General features: G+C 44.2%; 1 protein-coding gene and 1 non-coding gene across 8 annotated transcripts in view; one reads left to right on the forward strand and one right to left on the reverse strand.

Annotated features, from left to right (window-relative positions):
• FAN1 (FANCD2 and FANCI associated nuclease 1) overlaps nucleotides 1–22257 on the reverse strand; it is a 38700-nt gene that overhangs the window by 13376 nt on the left and 3067 nt on the right. For 6 of the 7 annotated variants that reach the window (XR_009546576.1, XM_060179270.1, XM_016191734.2 and 3 more), the window contains 6 exons: nucleotides 16883–17023; nucleotides 10023–10224; nucleotides 7887–8120; nucleotides 5926–6057; nucleotides 1789–1897; nucleotides 279–398 (listed from right to left, as the gene is read on the reverse strand). Coding sequence is in view for 6 of the 7 variants with exons in the window: in XM_060179270.1 (XP_060035253.1) it covers nucleotides 279–398; nucleotides 1789–1897; nucleotides 5926–6057; nucleotides 7887–8120; nucleotides 10023–10224; nucleotides 16883–17023 (938 nt within the window). In the remaining variant the exon portion in view is untranslated. The remainder of the gene's footprint in view (nucleotides 1–278; nucleotides 399–1788; nucleotides 1898–5925; nucleotides 6058–7886; nucleotides 8121–10022; nucleotides 10225–16882; nucleotides 17024–22257) is intronic. The other variant, XM_060179271.1, reaches the window with a different exon arrangement.
• On the forward strand, nucleotides 14971–15080 carry LOC132535030 (U6 spliceosomal RNA). Its single transcript, XR_009546818.1, has one exon. It is a non-coding gene; the product is annotated as a U6 spliceosomal RNA (small nuclear RNA).

Genomic DNA, 22257 nt, shown 5'->3' on the forward strand with positions numbered 1-22257 from the left:
AATAATAAAAATAAAGTAACACAAAAAAGAGAACATAGTTTTCCTTCTAAAAAAGAAAGAAAAACAAAGACAAAAATATCTGGCTGTTGAAAAAGTCATGACACATCTTTGCAGAGAAAAACAGAAAAATACATGACCTTCCTGACAACCCAATATGCTTAAAAAATAAAAAAAGCTTGAATTATATTAGATTGTTAAAGTATTAGCAGTTGGCTAACAGTTCTTTAGACTTACACAAAAGTAAATAAAGACTAAGATAAATCAAGTTAACACAATACCGGTTCGAGGCGTTTCAGGTGCTGGTGTAAGTTAAGGGCCAGTCTGTCCCACCATCGGCCTCTGCTGTCAGGACAGTACACTCTCTGGGACAAGAGGTTTTCAAGTTCCACCACTGCTTCCTAGTGCAATGACAAAAGGAATTCATTAGGCTCTTGTACGCCAGAACTGTCATTTTATCAAGAAGCCAGTAAAGTTGACAAAGCATGTATATTGCTACACCAAAATAAGGCCCAGGATCCAGCCTCCCAGGACAAGGTGTATGAGACATCCCTCCAGACATCTCCACTCTTGGCCTAGAACCCTTGTCACCTGGAAGCCAAGTAAACCAGCTCAGGGCTGTAGATCTACACAAAGTCATTGGGGTTGATGGGTGAGGAATTTGGGGTGGGCAGGACAGTTATTAAGGAGTGTTCTTATTTCCACCTCAACAGAGAAACTGGCTAGATTTCCAGACTGTTCAGTCTTCATGATCTTTTGTGATTTGTGGAAATCTCTGAAGCATCTATCGACTGCCCTGAGGAAAAAAAAATGTGTGGAACCCCACCCCACCCCAGACACACATACAACAGTGGGGCTCACACATCCTCCAAAGCCAGTTCTTTGAGGATTCATGAGCCCAGGTCAATAATTCCAGCTTTGAAGCGTTCTCTTTGTCAAACACAGCAAGAGGGTACTCTAGCAGTCTCCCAATGTTTTGCAGAGGGGGTGGATAAAGCCAAATTTCTATTTGTTTTTATCAGCACTGGAGCTTCACTGCTCCAGGCTGACTTTTTCAGCTAGAGAGAAAGACAGAGAGACCACAGCACCAAAGCTTCCCCCAATGCAGTGGAAGTCCGGCTTGAGCCTGGGTCACGCACATGGCAGAGAGGGCACATAATCCACACGAGCTATTTTGCCAGCTCTTAACCTATAGCTGTAAGTCATTTTCAGGTAGTTCAACCCGGCTTTGACCTAGCACGTTATGATTGGGCCCTCCTCAATCACTATCGAACAGGCCATGGCCGGTGTGCCGCTATGTTCCATCGCTGGGGAGCCAGAGACGACCCGAACTGCCCCTGCGGATACAAACAGACTATGACCCACATAGTCAACGACTGCCACCTCTCCAGATTCAAAGGAGGTCTCGAAACTTTACATCAGGCTCAACCTGACGCTGTTGACTGGCTACAGAAGAAGGGCAAACGCTAGAAGAAGAAGGTAGTTCATTTGGAAGTGTGAATGCCACCTCCCAGGTTTTGGACAATTCCTTGATCACATAAATGGCTCTGAGAGAGCGCAGGCTCAGAGGTGGGTTCTGTGTGGCTTCCTATAGAGCAGTCTGTGACCCTCTGGGGCATTTTTGACAACTCACAAGCAGAGTCACTGGTCTTTAGCCATCATCCTTCTAAGACAGAGAGGGCTGACACATTCTACTGTACTGCCCAGAGAGATGCCTGGAGTCAGGCAGGCTCCCATGGGGGCATCACTGCCTTGGCTATGTAGGGTGGAAGCAGGGAGGTAAGATCTCACCTCATACAGGTGAAGGCGCTGCAGTATTTCAACGGCCCGAGACAAGATCCTGGTGTAAATCCACCCGACAGTAAAGCATCGCAAGAAGAGTGGTAAACGCTCGTGGTATCTGGATTGAAGATGGACACCGATGGTTTAGTTATGTGAATTTCGACCTTTAAAAAACAAAGATTCTAAACACTATGTGAGGTTCTGTACCACAAACTGGCATTCTCACACCCACTGACTGATTCCCAGATCACTCAGGAGCAGTGGAATAAAGTGCGAAACGTCAACATTGTTAATACTTAGGGTTACAGAAACATGCAAAAGACTTCGATGCCTGAGGCTCTGAGATCTCAAGTTCAATTCCCTTTTGTTACCCTTGTTGTTTATTGTCATTGTTGTTGTTATTATTGCTGTCGTCGTTGTTGGAAGGACAGAGAGAAATGGAGAGAGGAGGGGAAGACAGAGAGGGGGAGAGAAAGATAGGTACCTGCAGACCAGCTTGAAGCAACCCCCATGCAGGTGGGGAGCCGGGGCTCGAACTAGGATCCTGATGCCGGTCCGTGTGCTTTCTACCATGTTTGCTTAACCTGCTGTGCCAACGCCTGGCTCTCTATTTTTATTTTTACCAAACCACTGCTCAATTCTGGCTTATGGTGGTGCTGGGGATCGAATTTGGGAGCATCAGGCAAGAGAGTCTCTTTGCATAACCAGGAAGATCTACCTGCGAACAAGCCCTGGCCCTCTCAACTTACATTGAAAATGGATTCCAGAAGAATTTAAAGATGGGTGCTGTCTTTGTTGATCTCACAGCAGCCTATGACACGGTCTGGCACCGTGGTCTCCTAGTCAAGATCTTAAGATGCCTGCCTCCATGGGTGGCCAACACTATATCGTTTCTTCTCCAAAACAGAAGATTCCGGGTGCATCTGGGTGACAAGTCTAGCAGATGGAGACTTGTCTCAAGTGGCCTCCCCCAGGGCTCTGTTCTGGCTCCTACGCTATTTAATATTTACATCAATGACCTCCCAGAAACTTCTTCAAGGAAGTTCATCTAGGCCGATGACATCTGCTGTGCAACTCAGGCATCCAAGTTCGACATCCTCGAGGAAACACTCACGAAAGACATGTCTCTGATATCTGATGACTGTAAAAAATGGCGACTAATCCCTAGCACTGCAAAAACGGTATCATCTGTTTTCCATCTACACCATGCCTCGGCCTCGCGTGAGCTTAATGTGCAGCTTGGCGATATGAGAATCCGGCACGAAACCCAGCCAGTCTATCTTGGCGTTACTCTCGATCGCACTGTCATTTCACAAACATCTCATAAAAACTGCAGCAAAGGTGGGCGCGAGAAATAACATCATTGCAAGACTGGCCAGCTCCTCATGGGGCACGAGCGCTTCCACACTACGATCATCATCTCTGGCATTATGCTATTCCACTGCAGAATACTATGCCCCAGTATGGTTCCGTAGCCCCCATGTCCACTTGGTCGATTCCAAATTATATTCCTCCATGAGGATAATTTCTGGAACCATCCGTTCCACCCCGGTTCCATGGCTGCCAGTTCTTAGCAACATCGCCCCGCCAGATATTCGTCGGGATGCGGCATCATCTAAGTTCATTTCCCACGTCTACACTCAACCGGACCTGCCAATATACACGGATATCTTCGCCCACCCTGTCCAATGCTTGACGTCTCGTCACCCAATCTGGTCCCCTACGCCTACACTGAACTTCTCTGTTCCAGTCTATTGGAAACAGAGCTGGCAGTCAGCTGAGGTAAAGAACAAACACCTCATCGCAGACCCCTGCAAGCGTCAACCCGGCTTTGACCTAGCACGTTATGATTGGGCCCTCCTCAATCGCTATCGAACAGGCCATGGACGGTGCGCCGCTATGTTCCATCGCTGGGGAGCCAGAGACGACCCGAACTGCCCCTGCGGCTACAAACAGACTATGACCCACATAGTCAACGACTGCCACCTCTCCAGATTCAAAGGAGGTCTTGAAACTTTACATCAGGCTCAACCTGACGCTGTTGACTGGCTACGGAAGAAGGGCAAACGCTAGAAGAAGAAGACCATGATGCTATGTGCCCCACCCAGTACTGAACTCTCAAGCATGAGGTCTGAGTTAAACGCTAGGGATCAGGAATGCCAGAGTGATGATCTGGTTCTCTCTCTCTCCAATCCTCCACCTCTCTCATTAGTAAAATGAGTAAGTAAATATTTTTTAAAGGAAATCATCAAGTTTACATATACACCACAGGGATAATAAGTCTACGCTGATGATCAAATTTATTTTACTTATTTACTTATTTTGGATAGAGATGGAGAGAAATAGAGGGAAGGAGAGATAGAGAAGGCGAGAGACAGACACCTGCAGTCCTGCTTGACTGATTCTGAAGCCTCCCCCACTGCAGGTGAGGACTGGGGGCTTGAACTTAGGTCTTTACACATTATAGCATGTATGCTCTACCAGCTGCACCACCACTCAACCCCTGGTAATTTAATTTTTCCTAATTTCTTTTTTTTTTTTAATTTTTTATCAGAGCTCTGTTCAGCTCTGGCTTCTGGTGGTGCAGGGGATTGAACCTGGGACTTTGGAGCCTCAGGCATAAGAGTCTCTTTGCATAACCATTATGCTGTCTGTCCCCACTCCCCACCCCCTCACCCCTGATGATCTAATTTTTAAAACAGCCTTGAAGTAAATGGCTCAATTCTGTCGGAATCACAGAATATACCCAAACAAATTAAGGGTAGAACGTTCAGACATTTTTCTTAACTGCAAAGCTCATTTTCCTGGCTATGATTATAAAGTCAACAATATACCTGTACAAGATTTATGTCCTAAAAGTTTTTTAAAGGGATATTTATTGTAGTAGTATCATTTTTTTTTCTTCATCACTATGTAACAGTAAAGGAAATTTGGGGGCCAGGTGATGGTGCACCTGGTTAAGTGCACATGTTAGCATGTGCAAGGACCAAGGTTCAAGCCCCCGTCCCCACCTTCAGGGGGAAAAGCTTCACAAGTGGTGAAGTAGTGCAGGTTTCTCTCTTTCCTTCTAGATCCCTTTCCCTTCTAATTTCTCCCTATTCTATCAAATAAAATAAAGTTAGAAAGAAAAAAAAAAAAAGGAAAGGAAAGGATTTTATGTCAAACCAAAATAAGAATGGACCATGTAGTGAGTAGTGGAACTTCTAAATTATTTAGTTTTCATAACATATCCACTGGAAGATCATATCTAGCAAGCCCCCCACCCCTGCTGCTGGATTTCCCCACAATTAAATGAAGCTGTGAGCCAGGGAGATAGCACAGTGGTAACATTCCAGACTTCCAAGTCTGAAACCTCAGAGGTAACTGGTTCAATCCCTGATATCACCATATGCCAGAGCTGAGCAGCCCTCTGGTCTCCCCCCTCCCAAATAAATAAATGTTTAAGGATCTGGGTTTAAGTCCTAGTCCCCACCAGCTGGGGGGAAAGCTTCATGAGCAGTGGAGCAGTGTTGTAGGTATCTCTCCTTCCCTCTCTCTTTCTCATTCTCTCTGTCCCTGGCAAAAGGATCCCGGTTCGAGCCCCTGGCTCCCCACCTGCAGGAGAGTCGCCTCACAGGTGGTGAAGCAGGTCTGCAGGTGTCTGTCTATCTTTCTCTCCTCCCTCTCTGTTTTCCCCTCCTCTCCCCATTTCTCTCTGTCCTATCCAACAATGACGACATCAACAACAACAACAATAATAACTACAACAATAAAGCAAGGGCAACAAAAGGGAAAATAAATAAATATTAAAAAAATAACTACAACAATAAAACAACATGGGCTACAAAAAGGGAATAAATAAATAATTAAAAAAAAAAAAAAGCCATGCATCTGTCCACTTGAATGGCCAAGATATGCTAAATGGCTAAAGATGAGCTACGATGGAATCACAGGACTATCTCAGACCTTCCCTGCTCTGTCACATGACACGTGCCTACTACCCAAAGCATGAGGAGATTCAACTATATAGCTCGTCTGGCCATGAATGAAAAGGAGTATGTTGTCCACAAAAAAAATTATCTGAAATAGAACTGCTTGGTCAGTCAAGTAAATTTGACTAATACTTGTGAAAAAACAAACAAAATAAAAAAAATAAACAAACCTCACCTCAGGGAAGGGTGGTCTTTCAGCTGGTCCCAGTCCCGTTTCGCACACTGAGCGAGCTCGTTAGCCTCCTTCCAGTTCCCACTGGCCATTGCGGTAGAGATGTCATTCAGCGTGTATGCAGCAGACGCATACCTGGGGTGGAAACCCAGGCCACCCAGGTCTCAAATGTAGCAACAATCACCACAGCCTCCTCCTGAGGTCACACTATAAAGGTTGAAGGTGTGTGTGTGTGTGTGTGTGTGTCTGTGTGTGTGTGTGTGTGTTTAAATGTGACAGTTGACTGAAATCTTATTCTAGTGATCATTTAATGGTTTACTCCTCTGGAAAGGTCTAGAACTAGGACACGTGACCCAACTTGAGGGATTAAAACATTCACACCTGCAGCTTAGGAGGTGACACCATAGAAGAGCATGGGACTTACAAGCATGATGTCCTGAGTTCAATTCCCGGTGCCACATGTACCGGAGTGATGCTCCAGTTCGATTTCCCCTCTCTCTTATTAACACATAAATAAATTTTTAAAAAAACCAAAAAAATATTTACACTGGGTGCCAGACTGCTGGACTTCTGGTGGACCTATTTTTTTTTTTAACTTCAGAACTTTATTGAGTAATGATTTATAGTATAGTTAAGTTTATTTATTTATTTATTTACTTTGCCAGAGCACTGCTCAGCTCTGGCTTATGGTGGTGCAGGGCACTGAACCTGGGACTTTGGAACCTCAGGCATGAGAGTCTCTTTGCATAACCATTATGCTAACTACTCCCACTGTTTGTTTTGTTTACTACTCCTATCACCAAAGTTCAGTGTCCCCCATAGACATAGACCACAGTCTTAGATATAGGTTGATTTTTTTTCCACATTCATATGTTTAATTCTCTATATTCCACATAAGAGTGAAACCATTCAGTAGTTGTCCTTCAACACCTTACTTGCTTCACTAAGCATAATCTCAAATTACATCCATTTTATCCCAAAGGACAGGACACAATATCATCTTTGTACTGCTGTATAATATGCTCTATTCTATATATGTCCCATAACTTTTTCATCCAGTCACCTGTCAAAGAGCATTTTGGTTGTTTCAAACTGGGCACCCTTTTGCACAAAAGAAACAAACTGCCTAATTCATGTTAAAAAAAAAAAAGAAATTCAGTGGGAGGTTCAATCCCCCCATACCACCATAAACCAGAGCTGATCAGTGCTCTGGTGAAAATAAAAAATATTTTTAATTTTTTAGAAAAGTAAAGGAAATAAAATAATACAGTGGGATACACACACACACACGGGCGCACACACATATATCAGTCCATATCTGTGACCTTGAGAGAACTACTGCACTTTCAAATGGAGGGCCTGGGGACATAGAGCACCGACGGTGAAAACAGTGTGGAATTAAACACCTGTTACAATTTGTAAATATTAAATCACTAATAAAAAATATTCACATTGTATTACTAAGTATATCCTTTGAGTACAGAGGACAGATTTGTTTAGCAAGCAAATAAACATGTAACTGGCAGCAGTGGTACTGTGCATGTCTGAGGCCCCAGCACTGCAAAAAACAAAAACAAAAAGAAAACAAAACACTAACAGAATCTTTTTTTGGCCTCCAGGGTTATTTCTGGGGCTCTCAGTGCCTGCACCACAAATCCACTGCCCTTGGAGGCTATTTTTCCCCCTTTTGTTGCCCTTGTTGTTTTATCGTTGTTGTGGTAATTATTATTATTGGTGTTATTGATATTGTTATTGTTGGATAAGACAGAGAGAAATGGAGAGGAAGGGAAGACAGAGAGGGAGAAAGACAGACACCTGCAGACCTGCTTCACCGCCTGTGAAGGGACTCCCTTACTCCTTTACGCCATGTGCGCTTAACCTGCTGCGCTACCACCCGACACCCCAGAATCATTTACATAAATGAGAAAACACACAGATCTTAGAGTGAGTTGACATGATTGTACCTGATGAGATCGTCTCTATCTTGGAAGATTGGGGTCTGCCGACTGATTGTGTAGCTAGGAAACTGCATTCGGCCGAGGCTGACCAGCAGCACGGTAGACAGCTGCCCTTGTCCACCACAGGCAGCGTCCTCATCTTCCAGCGAGTCAGTCAGGGAGAAGAGCAGCAGGATCCGGGAAAACACAGCCCTGGGGCCTCTGCAGACTCTCAGCGACTGTCCTGCCAGGTCCTTAGCTCTAGAAGATATACAAAAAGGAAATAATTTTCTGACTGATGCAGAGGGCTCTGTGCACACCTATGTTCACTGCAGCACTGTTTACCATAGCCAGGAGTTGGAAGCAACTTATATGCCCACCAGTAAGTGGGCAGATAAAAAAGATCACACACACAAGACAATATTATTCAGCTGGGGCCACGTGGTGATGCACCTGGTTGAGCGCACATGTTAGAATGTGCAAGGACCCAGATTCAAGCCCCCAGTCCCCACCTGCAGAGGGAAAGCATTGCGAGTGGTGAAGCAGGGCTGTAGGTGTCTCTCTCCCTATCTATCACTCCCTTCCCTCTCAATTTCTGAGTTTCTATCCAATAAGTAAAGATAATTTAAAAAAAAAAAAAAAAAATTATTCAGCTACTCAGCTATTAAGAACGATGAATTCACCATCTTCACCTCATCTTGAAGGTACTTGAAGGAATCACGTTAAGTGAAATAAACCAGAAAGAGAAGGATGAATATGGGATGATCTCACTCATGGATAGAAGTTGAGAAATAAGGACAGGAAGAGGAAACACAAAGTAGAATTTGGACAGGGTTTGGTGTTTTGCACTGAAGTAGAAGACTCTGAGAGAGGGGTGTTTTCAGGTCTTGGTGCATGATGGTAGAGGAGAACCTATGCTGCGGGTGAGAGTGTTTTGCAGAAAGCTGAGAAATGTGGGGGCAGGGCAGTGGCGCACCAGCTGACGTGCACACAGTATGAAGTATAAGGACCTGTGCAAAGATCCCAGTTTGAGTCCCCGGATCCCCCACCTGCAGGGAGTTCACTTCACAAGTGAAGCAGGTCTTCAGGTGTCTATCTTTCTCTCTCCCTCTCTATCTTCCCCTCCCCTCTCAATTTCTCTCTGTCCTATCCCAAAAAAAAAAAAATTGAAAAAGTGGCCACAGGAACAGTGGATTTGTACTGTAGGCACTGAGCCTCAGCGATAACCCTGGAGACAGAAAAAAAGAAAATTGAGACATTTTACACAGGTAACAAAAAAAAAAGAATATTATTCAGTATGTAGAGTGGGGGGAAATAATAGCTCGCCAGGTGACACACACACTCTAATACTGTGCATAGGGACTCAGAGTTGAGCTCCTGACACCACATGGGAACACCATGCATGGCACCAGGGGAAGGTCCATGAACGATGGAATGGTTCTGTAGTGTCTCACCTTTTTCTTATTCTCTGTCTCTTATCTAAAACTGAATGTGGGAAGGGGGTTTCTGTTGGGAGCAGTGGAATAAAACAAAGCAAAAGAAAAAGATGGAATCCTGCCATTTGCAACAACCTGAATGGGAGCTGAAGAGCTAGCAGAATGGTTCTGCAAAAAGACCCTCATGCCTGAGATACCAAAGGTCCCAGGTTCAACCCCCAGCATTACCATAAGACAGAGCTGAGCAGTGCTTTGGTAAATAGACAAACAAAATAAAATAACTCTGAGAATCTCATTTCCCTACAAGTCCAAAGTCAGTGAGAAAAAAAAGTAATACATTTGGACAAAAATGTATGAAACTGGAGGTGATTATGTTTAACAAAATAAGTGATGAAAGACAACTACCAGATGGTTTCACTCCTATGTAAAATCTAGAGATCTGATACACATAAACTTGGAGGGGAAAAAAAAAAAAACAGAAACAAGCAAAATGTTTCTAAGACTTTTGAGAACTATAATGGTTATCTCTGGTTATCTTTGGTGGTGGGTGTGGTGAGAACTGTACACTGTTATCTTACAATCTTATAACCAACCATTGAGCACAAACAAAAACAACTTTTCTTTTCTTTTTCTTTTTTTTTTTTTTTAATGTAGCACTGATTATATAATCACCACTATGCACCACCAACATTTGAAATACAGTTACTGGAACAAGAGCCAACAAAACCTTTTTAACATCACTGTGCTGATGCCAGACTGATTCTTGCCCCAAGTACAGACAGAGCGTTGTCTGGCCAGCTTGAGCAAGGTGTCCACCAGATGCTGCTTCTGTCCATTGGGATTTGCCACGTGGAAGGTCTTTGCCAGGGTTTTCAGTTCAGGTGCAGAAAGGAGTTCAAGCACTTCAGGGAGGTCTTGCAACTCAGATTCTGAAATGAGAAGACACAATTTTTATAGCACTTCACCAGAGCTGGCAGGGTGGTGAAGCAGGTCTGCAAGTGTCTCTCTTTCTCTCCCCTCTCTGTCTCCCACGCCCCTCTCAAATTATCTCTGTCCTATCTAATAAAAAGGAAAAGAAAATAATAATAATAGAAAAAAAGTTAAAAATGGCTACCAGCGGTAGTCGGGTGGTAGCGCAGTGGGTTAAGCGCACATGGCGCAAAGAGCAAGGACCAGTGTAAGGATCCCAGTTAGAGCCCCTGGCTCTCCACCTGCAGGGGGACTGCTTCACAAGCGGTGAAGCAGGTGTACAGGTGTCTTTCTCTGCCCCTCTCTGTCTTCCCCTCCTCTCTCCATTTTCCTCTCCATTGTCCTATCCAACAACAGCAACAAAAATAATAACTACAACAACAAGGGCAACAAAAGGAAATAATAAATAAATAAATGTTAAAAAAATTAGAAAAAAAATGGCTGCCAGGAGCCATAGATTTGTTGTGCAGGTACCAAGCCCCAGCAATAACCCTAGTAGCAAAATAAATAAATAATAATAAGAAGAAGCAATGCAGGAGAGAGAGACCTCTTCTGGAGGAACTAGAGATTAACTCCAGGTCAGCAACTCCCTTCTCTGACTCCTCCAGTGAATCCTGCCCCCATTTGAGGGACGAATTAGAGCAATGCAAGAAAGATGTTAGCAACCTTTGTTCTCCAGCAAGTACTAGTGCTGGGCCTTATTTACTTTATCCCCTCCATGAAGGTCCAATCAGAGGAGGGGTCACTGGGTATGTGAATGCACCCTTATCTCACAGTGAACTTTAAAAAAAAAAAAAAGGGGAGTCGGGTGGTAGCGCAGTGGGTCAAGTGCGTGTGGCACGAAGCTCAAGGACCCACCTAAGGATCCCGGTTCAAGCCCCCGGCTTCCCACCTGCAAGGGGGTCGCTTCACAGGCAGTGAAGCAGGTCTGCAGGTGTGTCTATCTTTCTCTCCCTATCTTCCCCTCCTCTCTCCATTTCTCTCTGTCCTATCCAACAATACTGACAGCACTAACAACAATAATAATAACAGCAATGATGAACAACAAGGGCAACAAAAGGAAAAAAAAAAACCCTGGGGAAGACAGGGAAGTGGCACACTTGGTTGAGTATACACATGACTGTGCACTAGGACCTGGGTTCAAGTCCCTTCTGCCCCTGCTGGGGGGACACTTCATAAGTAGTGAAGTGGGTCTACAGGTGTCTATCTTTCTTCCTCTGTATCTCACTGTCCCCTATCAAATTGTCTTTGCCCTATTAATAAAAGAGAAAGAGAAAAAAAAGGCCAACAGGAGCCTTGGATTCCTAGTGCTAGCACCAAGTCCCAGCAATAACCCTGGTGGCAATTAAACAAACAAACATGGTATTGGGCAGTAGCGCAGTGGGTTAAGCGCACGTGGCGCAAAGCACAAGGACCAGCGGGAGGATCCTGGTTCATGACTCCGGCTCCCCACCTGCAGGGGAGTCGCTTCCCAGGCGGTGAAGCAGGTCTGCAGGTGTCTGTCTTTCTCTCCCCCTCTCTGTCTTTCCCTCCTCTCTCCATTTCTCTCTGTCCTATCCAACAACAACATAAATAACAACGATAATAGTAACCACAACAATGGTAAAAACCACCAGGGTAACAAAAGGGAAAAAATGGCCTCCAGAAACAGTGGATTCTTGGTGCAGGCATAGCCCTGGAGGCAAAAAAACAAACACACACACACTCTGGGAAAGTAGTGACCAGGGGACAATATCCTACTCCCCAGAAGCCCAGAAAGGGATGAGGTCAGTAATAGAGAGATTAATAAGGAATAGGCTGTTTGAGTCCAACATGTTCCCTTTCGATACAATGATACTTCCAGCCAAGAAGTCAGAGGGCTCCTATAGAGCAGTGTTAAGACTTGAGCGCCATAAATCAGCTGGTGAAAATTCCTCCCCAGGTGATGCCTACGCCTTATCCCCTGCTCAGTAAAATTCCTCATGAGCATGAACAGTTTAGTGCAGCTGATTTTATTTATTTATTTATTTATTTATTTATTTATTTATTCCCTTTTGCTGCCCTTGTTGTTTTATTGTTGTAGTTATTCTTGATGTTGTTGTTGGATAGGACAGAGAGAAATGGAGAGAGATGGGGAAGACAGAGAGGGGGAGAGAAAGACAGACACATGTAGACCTGCTTCACCGCCTGTGAAGCGACTCCCCTGCAGGTGGGAAGCCAGGGGCTCGAATCGGGATCCTTATGCCAGGCCCTGCGCTTTGTGCCACTTGCGCTTAACCCGCTGTACTGCCGCCCGACTCCCATTGTGTAGCTGATTTTAAAGGTGTTTTTTAGGCAGGCCTTCTGGATTCCAGGTGCTAGGACCTGTTTGCTTTTGAATGGAAGGATCCTGGGACAGGGAGGAAGTAATAATAGAGAAAATCGGGGCCAGGCAGTGGCGCACCTGGTTAAGCGTACACATTATAGTGCACAAGGTCCCAGGTTCAAGCCCCTGGTCCCGGCCTGTAGAGGGAAGTAGTGCTGCAGGTGTCTCTCTATCTTCCTCTTCCTTTCTATCTCCCCCACTCCCCTCAATTTCTCTCTATCTCTATCCATTAATTAATTAATTAATTAAATAATAATAATAATACAGAAAACCCCTCATGGGTTTACAGAAGCTCCTAGCCTTTTGGGGCGCTCCTAGGATGGGTGATGGAGACATTTTCTATCCTAGTTGAGGCTCAGCTCTTGCAGGATGTAGATGCTTTGCTGCTGTCAGGACAACAGAGGAAGAGGATCAAAGGGGAAAACTACTTACTGTCTAAACTTCCTTAGGGAACAGGCTGAGAGTGTTCAAAACTAAAGTACAATTGCTGAAAAGAGAAGTTAAGTGTCTGCCCAAGAACCAAGTTTAAGCCCTTGGTCTCCACCTGCAGGGGAAAAGCTTCATGAGCGGTGAAGCAGGGATGCAGGTGTCTCTCTGTCTCTCTATCTTCCCCCTCCCCTCTCAAGTTTTCTCTGTCTGTCTCTATTCAATAGTAAATAAATAAAAATATTTATTTTAAAAAAGAAGTTAAGGGGAGTCAGGTGGTAGCACAGCAAGTTAAACGCATGTGGCACAAAGCGCAAGGAACGGCATAAGGATCCTGGTTTGAGCCCCCGGCTCCCCACCTGCAAGGGAGTCGCTTCACAGGCAGTGAAGCAGGTCTACAGGTGTCTGTCTTTCTCTCCCTCTCTCTGTCTTTCTCTCCTCTTTCCATTTCTCTCTCTGTCCTATCTAACAATGACAACATTAATAACAATAATCACTACAACAATAAAAAACAAGGGCAACAAAAGGGAAAATAAATAATTTTTTTTTAAAGTAGTTGAGTATCTGGGAATCCTGATTAGTAAAGAAAATAGAAAAATTGACCGAGAGTGCACTTCAGGGATAGTAGAACTGCCTCTAACGAAAACAGAGAGGGAGCTTAGAAAATCCTTAAGACTGACAGATTATTGCTAAATCTGTATAGAAGCTTATGCACACAAACCTTTATATCAAAAGTTGCTAGCTCCCTCATGTGGGCATCAGAGGAAGTGCAAGCAGCCCAAACCCTTAGTCCCAGCTCTTCCAATACTAGAAGTCTTTTCCTATGTTCATGACCGTAGAACAGGAAATCACACTGAGGGTCCTAACTCAAATCTAGGGAGGGGAAAAAAGCAGCCAGTAGGTCAAGTTCATCCTAAATCAAAGAACTGGCTGGCGGCTGACTGACTCAGATCCTGAAACAGAAGGCTATGTTTATGAAAAGAGATGACCTAATATTAACCACATATAACTGTAAATTCTGCTAATTTTTTAAAAAATATTTATCCCCCTTTTGTTGCCCTTGTTGCTGTTATTGTTGTAGTTACTATTGTTATTATTGATGTCGTTGTTGGATAGGACAGAGAGAAGTGGAGAGAGGAGGGGAAGACAGAGAGGGGGAGAGAAAGATAGACATCTGCAGACCTGCTTCACCACCTGTGAAGCAACTTTCCTACAGGTGGGGAGCTGGGGGCATGAACTGGGATCCTTACACTGGTTCTTACACTTTGTGGCACCTGCACTTAACCCATTGTACTACTGCCCGACTCCCTAAATGCTGCTAATTTCTTATGGAAATGAGAACAGAGTGAATCTCAAGAATTAGAACATGACTGCTTAAATTTAATTGAATTTTATTTATTTATTATTTAATTTAATTTAATTTAATTTAATGGCACACCTGGCTGAGTGTATACATTACCATGTACAAGGACCCAGGTTTGAGCCCCTGTCCTCACCTGACGAGGGGACATTTCATGAGCAGCAAAGCAAGTCTGCAGCATATCTCTTACCCTTCTCTCTATCTCTCCCCACTCCCCCATATTTCAATTATTTTCTGTCCTATCAAAAAAAAAGGTGGGGGGAATGGACATTGGGAGCAGTGAATTCAGTGCCAGCCCCAGCAATAATCCTGGTGGCAATAAAATTAATTGATTACTTAATTAATTAAATATCCAACTTAAATAAGATTGGATCTGGGTAGAACACCTCTATGTGGTGGAAAGCAGTTGTACTTTGATGGATCCTCCCCAGTGCTTGAAAAAAAGATGATATACTGGCTTTGGGATAACAGACAGACTAACCCAGACTCTAGTAGAGGGGAAAGATTACCTAGTCATTGGTCAGCATAAACTTGTGAGTGCTAGGTATACACTAAACCAGGTATAAAAGAAGGGAGGTACTCAATTTGGAAGTACATATACTAAAAATTAGAAAACAATACAGAGATTAGCATGGCCCCTGGACAAGGGTGACAAAAAAAAAATTTGTGAAACTTTCCATATTTCTGACCTCTCTGGGTAGAAGACCTCACTAATGTGCCCCAGAATCTCACCTCCCCAGAGTCCCACCCAGGAAAAGATAGTCTTAGTAGGGAAAGATAGAAACAGGATGGGGATACAGATAGACCTGCCAACACCCAAATCCAGCGGAGAAGCAATTATAGAAGCCAGACCGGGTGTTGGGTGGTAGCGCAGCGGGTTAAGCTCAGGTGGCACAAGACCTAAGAACCGGCGTAAGGATCCTGGCTTGAGCACCAGGCTCTCCACCTGTAGGGGGGGTCAACTCACAAGCGGTGAAGCAGGTCTGCAGGTGTCTATCTTTCTTTCCCCCTCTCTGTCTTCCCCTCCTCACTCCATTTCTCTCTGTCCTATCCAAATGACGACGATATCAATAACAACAATAATAACTACACAATAAAAACAAGGGCAACAAAAGGGAAAATAAGTAAAAGTTTAAAAAATGTTAAAAAAAATAAAAATAGGAAGTTGGGCAGTAGTGCAAGGGGTTAAGTGCAGGTGGCACAAAGTGCAAGGGCCTGAATAAGGTTCCCAGTTCGAGCCCTGGCTCCCCATCTGCAGGGGAGTCGCTTCATAGATGGTGAAGCAGATCAGCAGGTGTCTATCCTTCTCTCCCCCCTCTGTCTTCCCCTCCTCTCTCCATTTCCCTCTGTCCTAACAATGATGACATCAATTACTACAACAATTAAACAACAAGGGCAACAAAAGGGAATAAATACACATGCATTTAACCCACTGAGCTACCGCCCAACTCCTAGCCTGTTATAATTTTGTAAATCTATATTGAATCACTAATAAAATTAAAAAAAAAAAGGGAGGGAGGGTGTGGGGGTTGCTCTGCTGCCTGACCACCATTCTGTTGGCTGCAAAACCTTTTGCAAGAGAATAAACGCCTTGTTTCCACTCCTTACCTTTTACCTTGCCAGTTAAATTTAAGTAGACCTTATTTACCACACCCAAGACCTTACATGTGGAAGGCATGTGCTGTACTGCTGAACCACTTCCCTGATCAGAAAGTTAAATTTTCCTTTTTTATTTTTTGCCTCCTGGGTTATCTGTGGGGCTCAGTGCCATCACTACAAATTCACTGCTCCTTGGGGCCTTTTTTTTTTTTTCCATTTTTATTAGGTAAGACAGAGAAATTAGGAGGGGATGGGAGGGGAAGATAGAAAGGGGGAGAGAAAGACACACCTGCAGCCCTGTTTCACTACTTGTGAAGTGTCTCCCCTGCAGGTGGGGAGCCGGGGACTTGGACCAGGATCCTTCTCAGGTCCTTGTGCTTTGTACTATGTGCACTTAACCCGGTGCACCACCACCCGGCCCCCTAAAGTTAAATCTTCCTATAATAGTTTCTTTTTTCCTCTTCATTTGCCACCTGTCTTATTGCTGGAACTCAGTGCCTACTCACCGACTTCACCAACCCCAGCAGCCATTTCTATACTTCTTTCTCTTGTTTGGTTTGGTTGACAGAGGTGTGAAATAGAAGAGAGAGGGTGGGGGTAGATAACATAATGGTTATGTAAAGAGACTCTCATGCCTGAGGCTCTGAAGTCCCAGGTTCAATCCCTGCACCACCATAAACCAGAGCTGAACAGTGCTCTGCTAGAAAGAAAGAAAAGAAATAGAAAAGATAGGAAAGAGAAACACCTGCAGCACTGCTTCACTTTCCCTGAAGTCCCCCAGCCCCAACCCCACAAATGGAGACCAGTAGCTTGAACCCAGATCCTCATGAGCCACCACAAAACCCCTCAGGTCCTATTTTTGTTTTAAATTTCCTTTGACTGATCATACCTGTCTGTAGAAAGCCTGCGTGCTTCAATTCTCCAATCACAGGCGTTAAATCAGGAGCAATCTCTTCATATTCCAATTTATTCAACTTAATCCAGCTGAGTTTACGTTGGAAAAGTCTCACATATAATTTCTGACCATTATCTGCAGGAAAGAAAAACAGTGGAAAGTATTACCTTTCTTCATAGAAAAAAACACACAAACCGCATACACTGATTAATAGTGACATGAGTATACTGGGAATATACATAGGTTTGTTCAGCTGGTCTTTTTCTTCTTTTGGAAGATATAGTTTAAAAACAGGAGAGGGACAAGAAAAGTGTGTGTCCTCACCTGAAGAGGGGAAATTTCAAGAGCAGCAAAGCAAGGCTGCAGCGTCTCGCTCCCTCTCCTCTCTATCTCCCCCCCCCCATATCTCAATTATTTTGTCCTATTAAAAAAGGGGGGGAATGGCCATTGGGAAAAGTGGATTCATAGTGCCAGCCCCAGCAATAATCTTGGTGGCAATAAAACGAATTGATTACTTAATTTAATTGAATATCCAACTCAAGTAAGATTGGATCTGGGCAAAACACCAGAGAGAGAACACCATCTTCCTCAAGTTGGTGGGAAGATTAAACAAGATAAAGTATTCCATGGTTAATGCATAAACTATTAAAAGATCCCAATGTTGGTAATAATTACTGATATTTAAAAGCTTGTCAGAATGGCAGCCCAAGAGGTGATACAGTAGATAAAATGCTAGACTTAGAAGCATGAGGTCCTGAGTTTGATCCTTTGCACCACATAAACCAGAATGCTGATCTAGCCTTTTTGTCAATCTATCACTTATGAAATTAAAAAAAAAAATCACTTCTAAAAACTGGATTGGGGAGACAGTATAATGGTTATGTAAAAGGCTTTCATGCCTGAGACTCCAAGATCACAGGTTCAAGTCCCATTGGCAACACCACCATAGCTAAACTGTGCTCTGGTTTAAAATAAACAAAAGGGGGAGAGACAGAGACAGAGAAAGTGACAGAGAGAGAAAGGGAGAAAGTTCTAGGAACCAAGTTCTTATTAAAAAAAAAAAACAGGCTCCCATTTTCTTAACACCAACTTCTCTACTCACACAGAGAAGTCCTACCCAGAATTCTAATAGCAGTTTGTTCCCTGCTTTAGTTTAGTGTGCATTATGTAAGTTTTGGCTAACAGGAGACTCTGGAAGAGCAGCACAAAGAGGCGGGAGCAGTACGGATACTTTATGCAACTGCACCAGAAGTTATCACTCACATATCAAAGTAATATAAAGGAATGCCAAAGCTGGCTGTGTGCATTTTTTTGCCATCAGGGTTATCACTGGGCTTCAATTCCTGTGTGACTCCACTGTTCCCAGTGGCCACTTTTTTATAGAGGGGGAGAGACAGAGGAGAGATAGAAAGGGATACATCTGCAACACTGATCCACCACTGTGAAGCGACTCCCCTCACACCACCACACCGCAGGTAGGGACTAAAGGCTTTAACCTGGATCCTTACACATGTGCTCTACTGGTGTTGGGCATTGTCTCAGTGAGACAGATAGTGAGACAGATACAGAGACAAAGGTACAGAAAGAGACTGAATCTGGGGGTTCAGAGCCTCAGGCATCAAAGTCTTTTTTTATTACTTTTTTTTCATTTATCCTTATTTATTGGATAGAAACAGCCAAAAATCAAGACCTAGAGAAGGATATATATAGACACCTGCAGCACTGCTTCACCACTAGTGAAGCTTTCCCCCTGCAGGTGGGGACCAGGGACTTGAACCTGGGTCTTTGTGCACTGTAATGTGTGCGCTTAACCTGGTGTGCCACCACCTGGCTCAGGCATGTATTGTGCTGTCTCCCCTGCCCCTGACAAATTATTTTTTAAGGTGCTAATTGAGTTTGAAAGTTCTCATTTCCTCCACATCTTAACTTTCAAGCCTAAATTTCTTTTTTCATTCTTGTCTGTCTTTCTTTCTTTCTTTCTTTCTTTCTTTCTTTCTTTCTTTCTTTCTTTCTTTCTTTCTTTCTAAGGAAATGCAAACTGCTTAACAATTAGGCAAAAAGACTTTCATGCCTGAGGTTCTGAGGCTTTGAAGTTCAAGTTCAATCCCTAGCACCACCACAGCCCACAGCTGAGCAGTGCTCTGGTAAAAATAAATAAGTAGAGGGAGTTGGGCAGTAGTGAAGTGGGTTAAGAACACTTGGCACGGGGGTCGGGCGGTGGCGCAGCGGGTTAAGTGCATGTGGCGCAAAGCGCAGGGACCGGCGTAAGGATCCCGGTTCGAGCCCCCGGCTCCCCACCTGCAGGGGAGTCGCTTCACAGGCAGTGAAGCAGGTCTGCAGGTGTCTATCTTTCTCTCCCCTTCTCTGTCTTCCCCTCCTCTCTCCATTTCTCTCTGTCCTATCCAACAACGAATTGCGTCAACAAGGGCAATAATAATAACCACAACAAAGCTACAAGAAGGGCAACAAAGGGGGGGGGGGGAATGGCCTCCAGGAGTGGTGGATTCATGGTGCAGGCACCGAGCCCAGCAATAACCCTGGAGGAGAAAAAAAAAAAAAAAAAGAACACTTGGCAACTTGGCACCAAGCGGAAAGACTGGCGGAAGGATCCCGGTTTGAGCCCCTAGCTCCCCACCTGCAGGGGAGTCACTTCACAGGTGGTGAAGCAGGTCTGCAGGTGTCTTTCTCCTTCTCTCTTCCCCTCCTCTCTCCATTTCTCTCTGTCCTATCCAACAATGATGACATCAATAACAACAATAATAACTACAACAATAAAACAACCAGGGCAACAAAAAGGAATAAATATATAAATATTCTAATAAATAAATAAATAAGTAGGGAATCGGGCAGTAGTGCAGTGGGTTAAGCACATGTGGCGCAAAGCGCAACAACCAGCATAAGGATCCCAGTTCGAGCCCCCGGCTCCCCACCTGTAGGGGTGTCGCTTCACAAGCGGTGAAGCAGGTCTGCAGGTGTCTATCTCTCCTCTGTTTTCCCCTCCTCTCTCCATTTCTCTCTGTCCTATCCAACAACGACATCAATAACAACAACAATAATAACTACAACAATAAAACAACAAGGGCAATAAAAGGGAATAAATAAATATTACAAGAAAAATTTAAAAAAAACATAAAATCAATAAGTAAATGGTATGGGAAAACAACAAAACAGGTGGATGACACGCTCAAAATGTGAAGTATATTTTTCAACATCATGCAGTTTCTCTCCTTTTCAAATACAGAAAAGGTGGTTTTACAGCCATCGAATACATATGTTAAGGAAAAATAGCTCTGTCCCTTTAGCCAAAGTATAGCTTGGGAGGTTTGCTACTACAGAAGCAGGTACCACCACAAAGCCTTCCCTTTGTTTTGTGCCTCCATAGTTATCACTGGGGTTTGACGCCTACACTACGAATCCACTGCTCCTGAAGGCCCTATTTTCTTTTTCTTTCTTTTCTTTTTTTTTTTTAATAGGCTAGGACAGAGAAATGGACAGAGGAGGGGAAGACAGAGAGGGAGAAAGGTAAGACACCCTCAGACCTGCTTCACCACTTGTGAAGCGACGCTTCTTTCTGCAGGTGGAGAGCCAGGGGGTTGAACCCAGATCTTTGCTGGGGTCCTTGTGCTTAACCTGCTGTGCTACTGCAACCCTCCCCCACCCCAAGCTTTCTTTTAACATTTATTCATTTTCCCTTTTTTGTTGCCCTTTTTTTTATTGTTGTAGTTATTATTGTTGTTATTGATGTCGTCGTTGTTGGATAGGACAGAGAGAAATGGAGAGAGGAGGGGAAGACAGAGAGGGGGAGAGAAAGACACCTGCAGACCTGCTTCACCGCCTGTGAAGTGACTCAACCTGCAGGTGAGGAGCCCGGGGCTCGAAGGGGATCTTTACTCTGGTCCTTGTGCTTTGTTCCACGTGCGCATAACCGGCTGCACTACCATCCGACTTCCCCCACGCTTTTTTAAAAGAGACAGAGAAGGTGAAAAGGCAAAGAGAGCGAAAAAGACCACAGCACCAAAGCTTCCTTCAATATCATGGGGGCTGGGCTTGAACCCGGGTCATACACATAACAAGGCAGCGCACTATCCAGAATTTTGTCTTATTATTTTAAAGCTGATTTTTTTTTTTTTTTAAATCAGAAAACTGCTCAGCTCTGGCTTATGGTGGTATGGGGGATTGAACCTGGGACTTTAGAGCCTCAAGCATGAGAGTCTCTTTGCATAATCATTATGCTTTCTACCCCCCACGCAGTGCACTATCCAAGTGAGCTATTTCACCAGCCCAAGCCTTGCCTTTATTCACAGACACATCAACCTCAGGATGGACCTTGCAGGCTGGTGGCTGTGAGAACTCCCCCCCGGGAGGACTTGCTAAACCAGTGGTTATCCCATTACTTACTTACTTACTTCTTTTTTTTTTTTTTTTGCCTCTAGGGTTATTGCTGGGGCTGGGTACCTGCATTACAAATTCACTGCTCCTGGAGGCCATTTTTTCCCCTTCTGTTGCCCTTGTTATCTATCATTGTTGTTGTTATTATTGTTGTTGTTACTGCTGTCATTGTTGTTGGATAGGACAGGGAGAAATCAAGAGAGGAGGGGAAGGCAGTGATGGGGAGAGAAAGACACTGGCAGACCTGCTTCACCACTTGTAGAGCGACCCCTCAACAGGTGGGGAACCAGGATGCTTACACCAGTCTGCACACTTCCCGCCATGTGTGCTTAACCCGCTGCACTACCGCCCAGCCCCCTTATTTATTTTTTTAAAGAAAGAGAGTTGGGGGTGGGGGTGTAGCATATTGGTTATGCAAAGAGACCTTCACACCTGAGGCTCTCAAGTCCCAGGTTCAATCACCCAGTACCATCATAAGCCAAAGCTGAGCAGTGCTCTGGTAAAAAGAAAGAAAGAAAGAAAGAAAATAAGAAAGAAAGAGAGAAAGAAAGAAAGAAAGAAAGAAAGAAAGAAAGAAAGAATTGGTATGCTTCTAAAAACCCCTTCTGTTTCATTGGTTTAATTCCCCCCGTGCTTAACACTGTTCTATTTACATAACCACTTCATTCTATTTACATAACCGCTGTTAACAAGCACCACCCTCCCTCCAGGGCATTGGTGGTTGAGTGGTAGAATTCTTGCCTGCTCCGCCCCCTCTCCTTGTCACACCCTGATTATCACCAGTCACTTTCTCTCCACCCTCTCAGCGTTGCATCCTGTTCCCACCCTACTGGGCTAGTATATTTATAAGGACAAGATTGTAGTTTTTAGTTTAGCTTAGCTTGGTATAGATTGCGCTGCGTCCTGCATGAATAAAGAGATACTGCCTACAGCTCAACCATGAGTCCCTGGTCGTCTGTTACCCGCCTGTGAAGCCAGCC

Source organism: Erinaceus europaeus, chromosome 20, assembly GCF_950295315.1.
Source record: "Erinaceus europaeus chromosome 20, mEriEur2.1, whole genome shotgun sequence".
Classification (NCBI taxonomy): Eukaryota; Metazoa; Chordata; class Mammalia; order Eulipotyphla; family Erinaceidae; genus Erinaceus; species Erinaceus europaeus.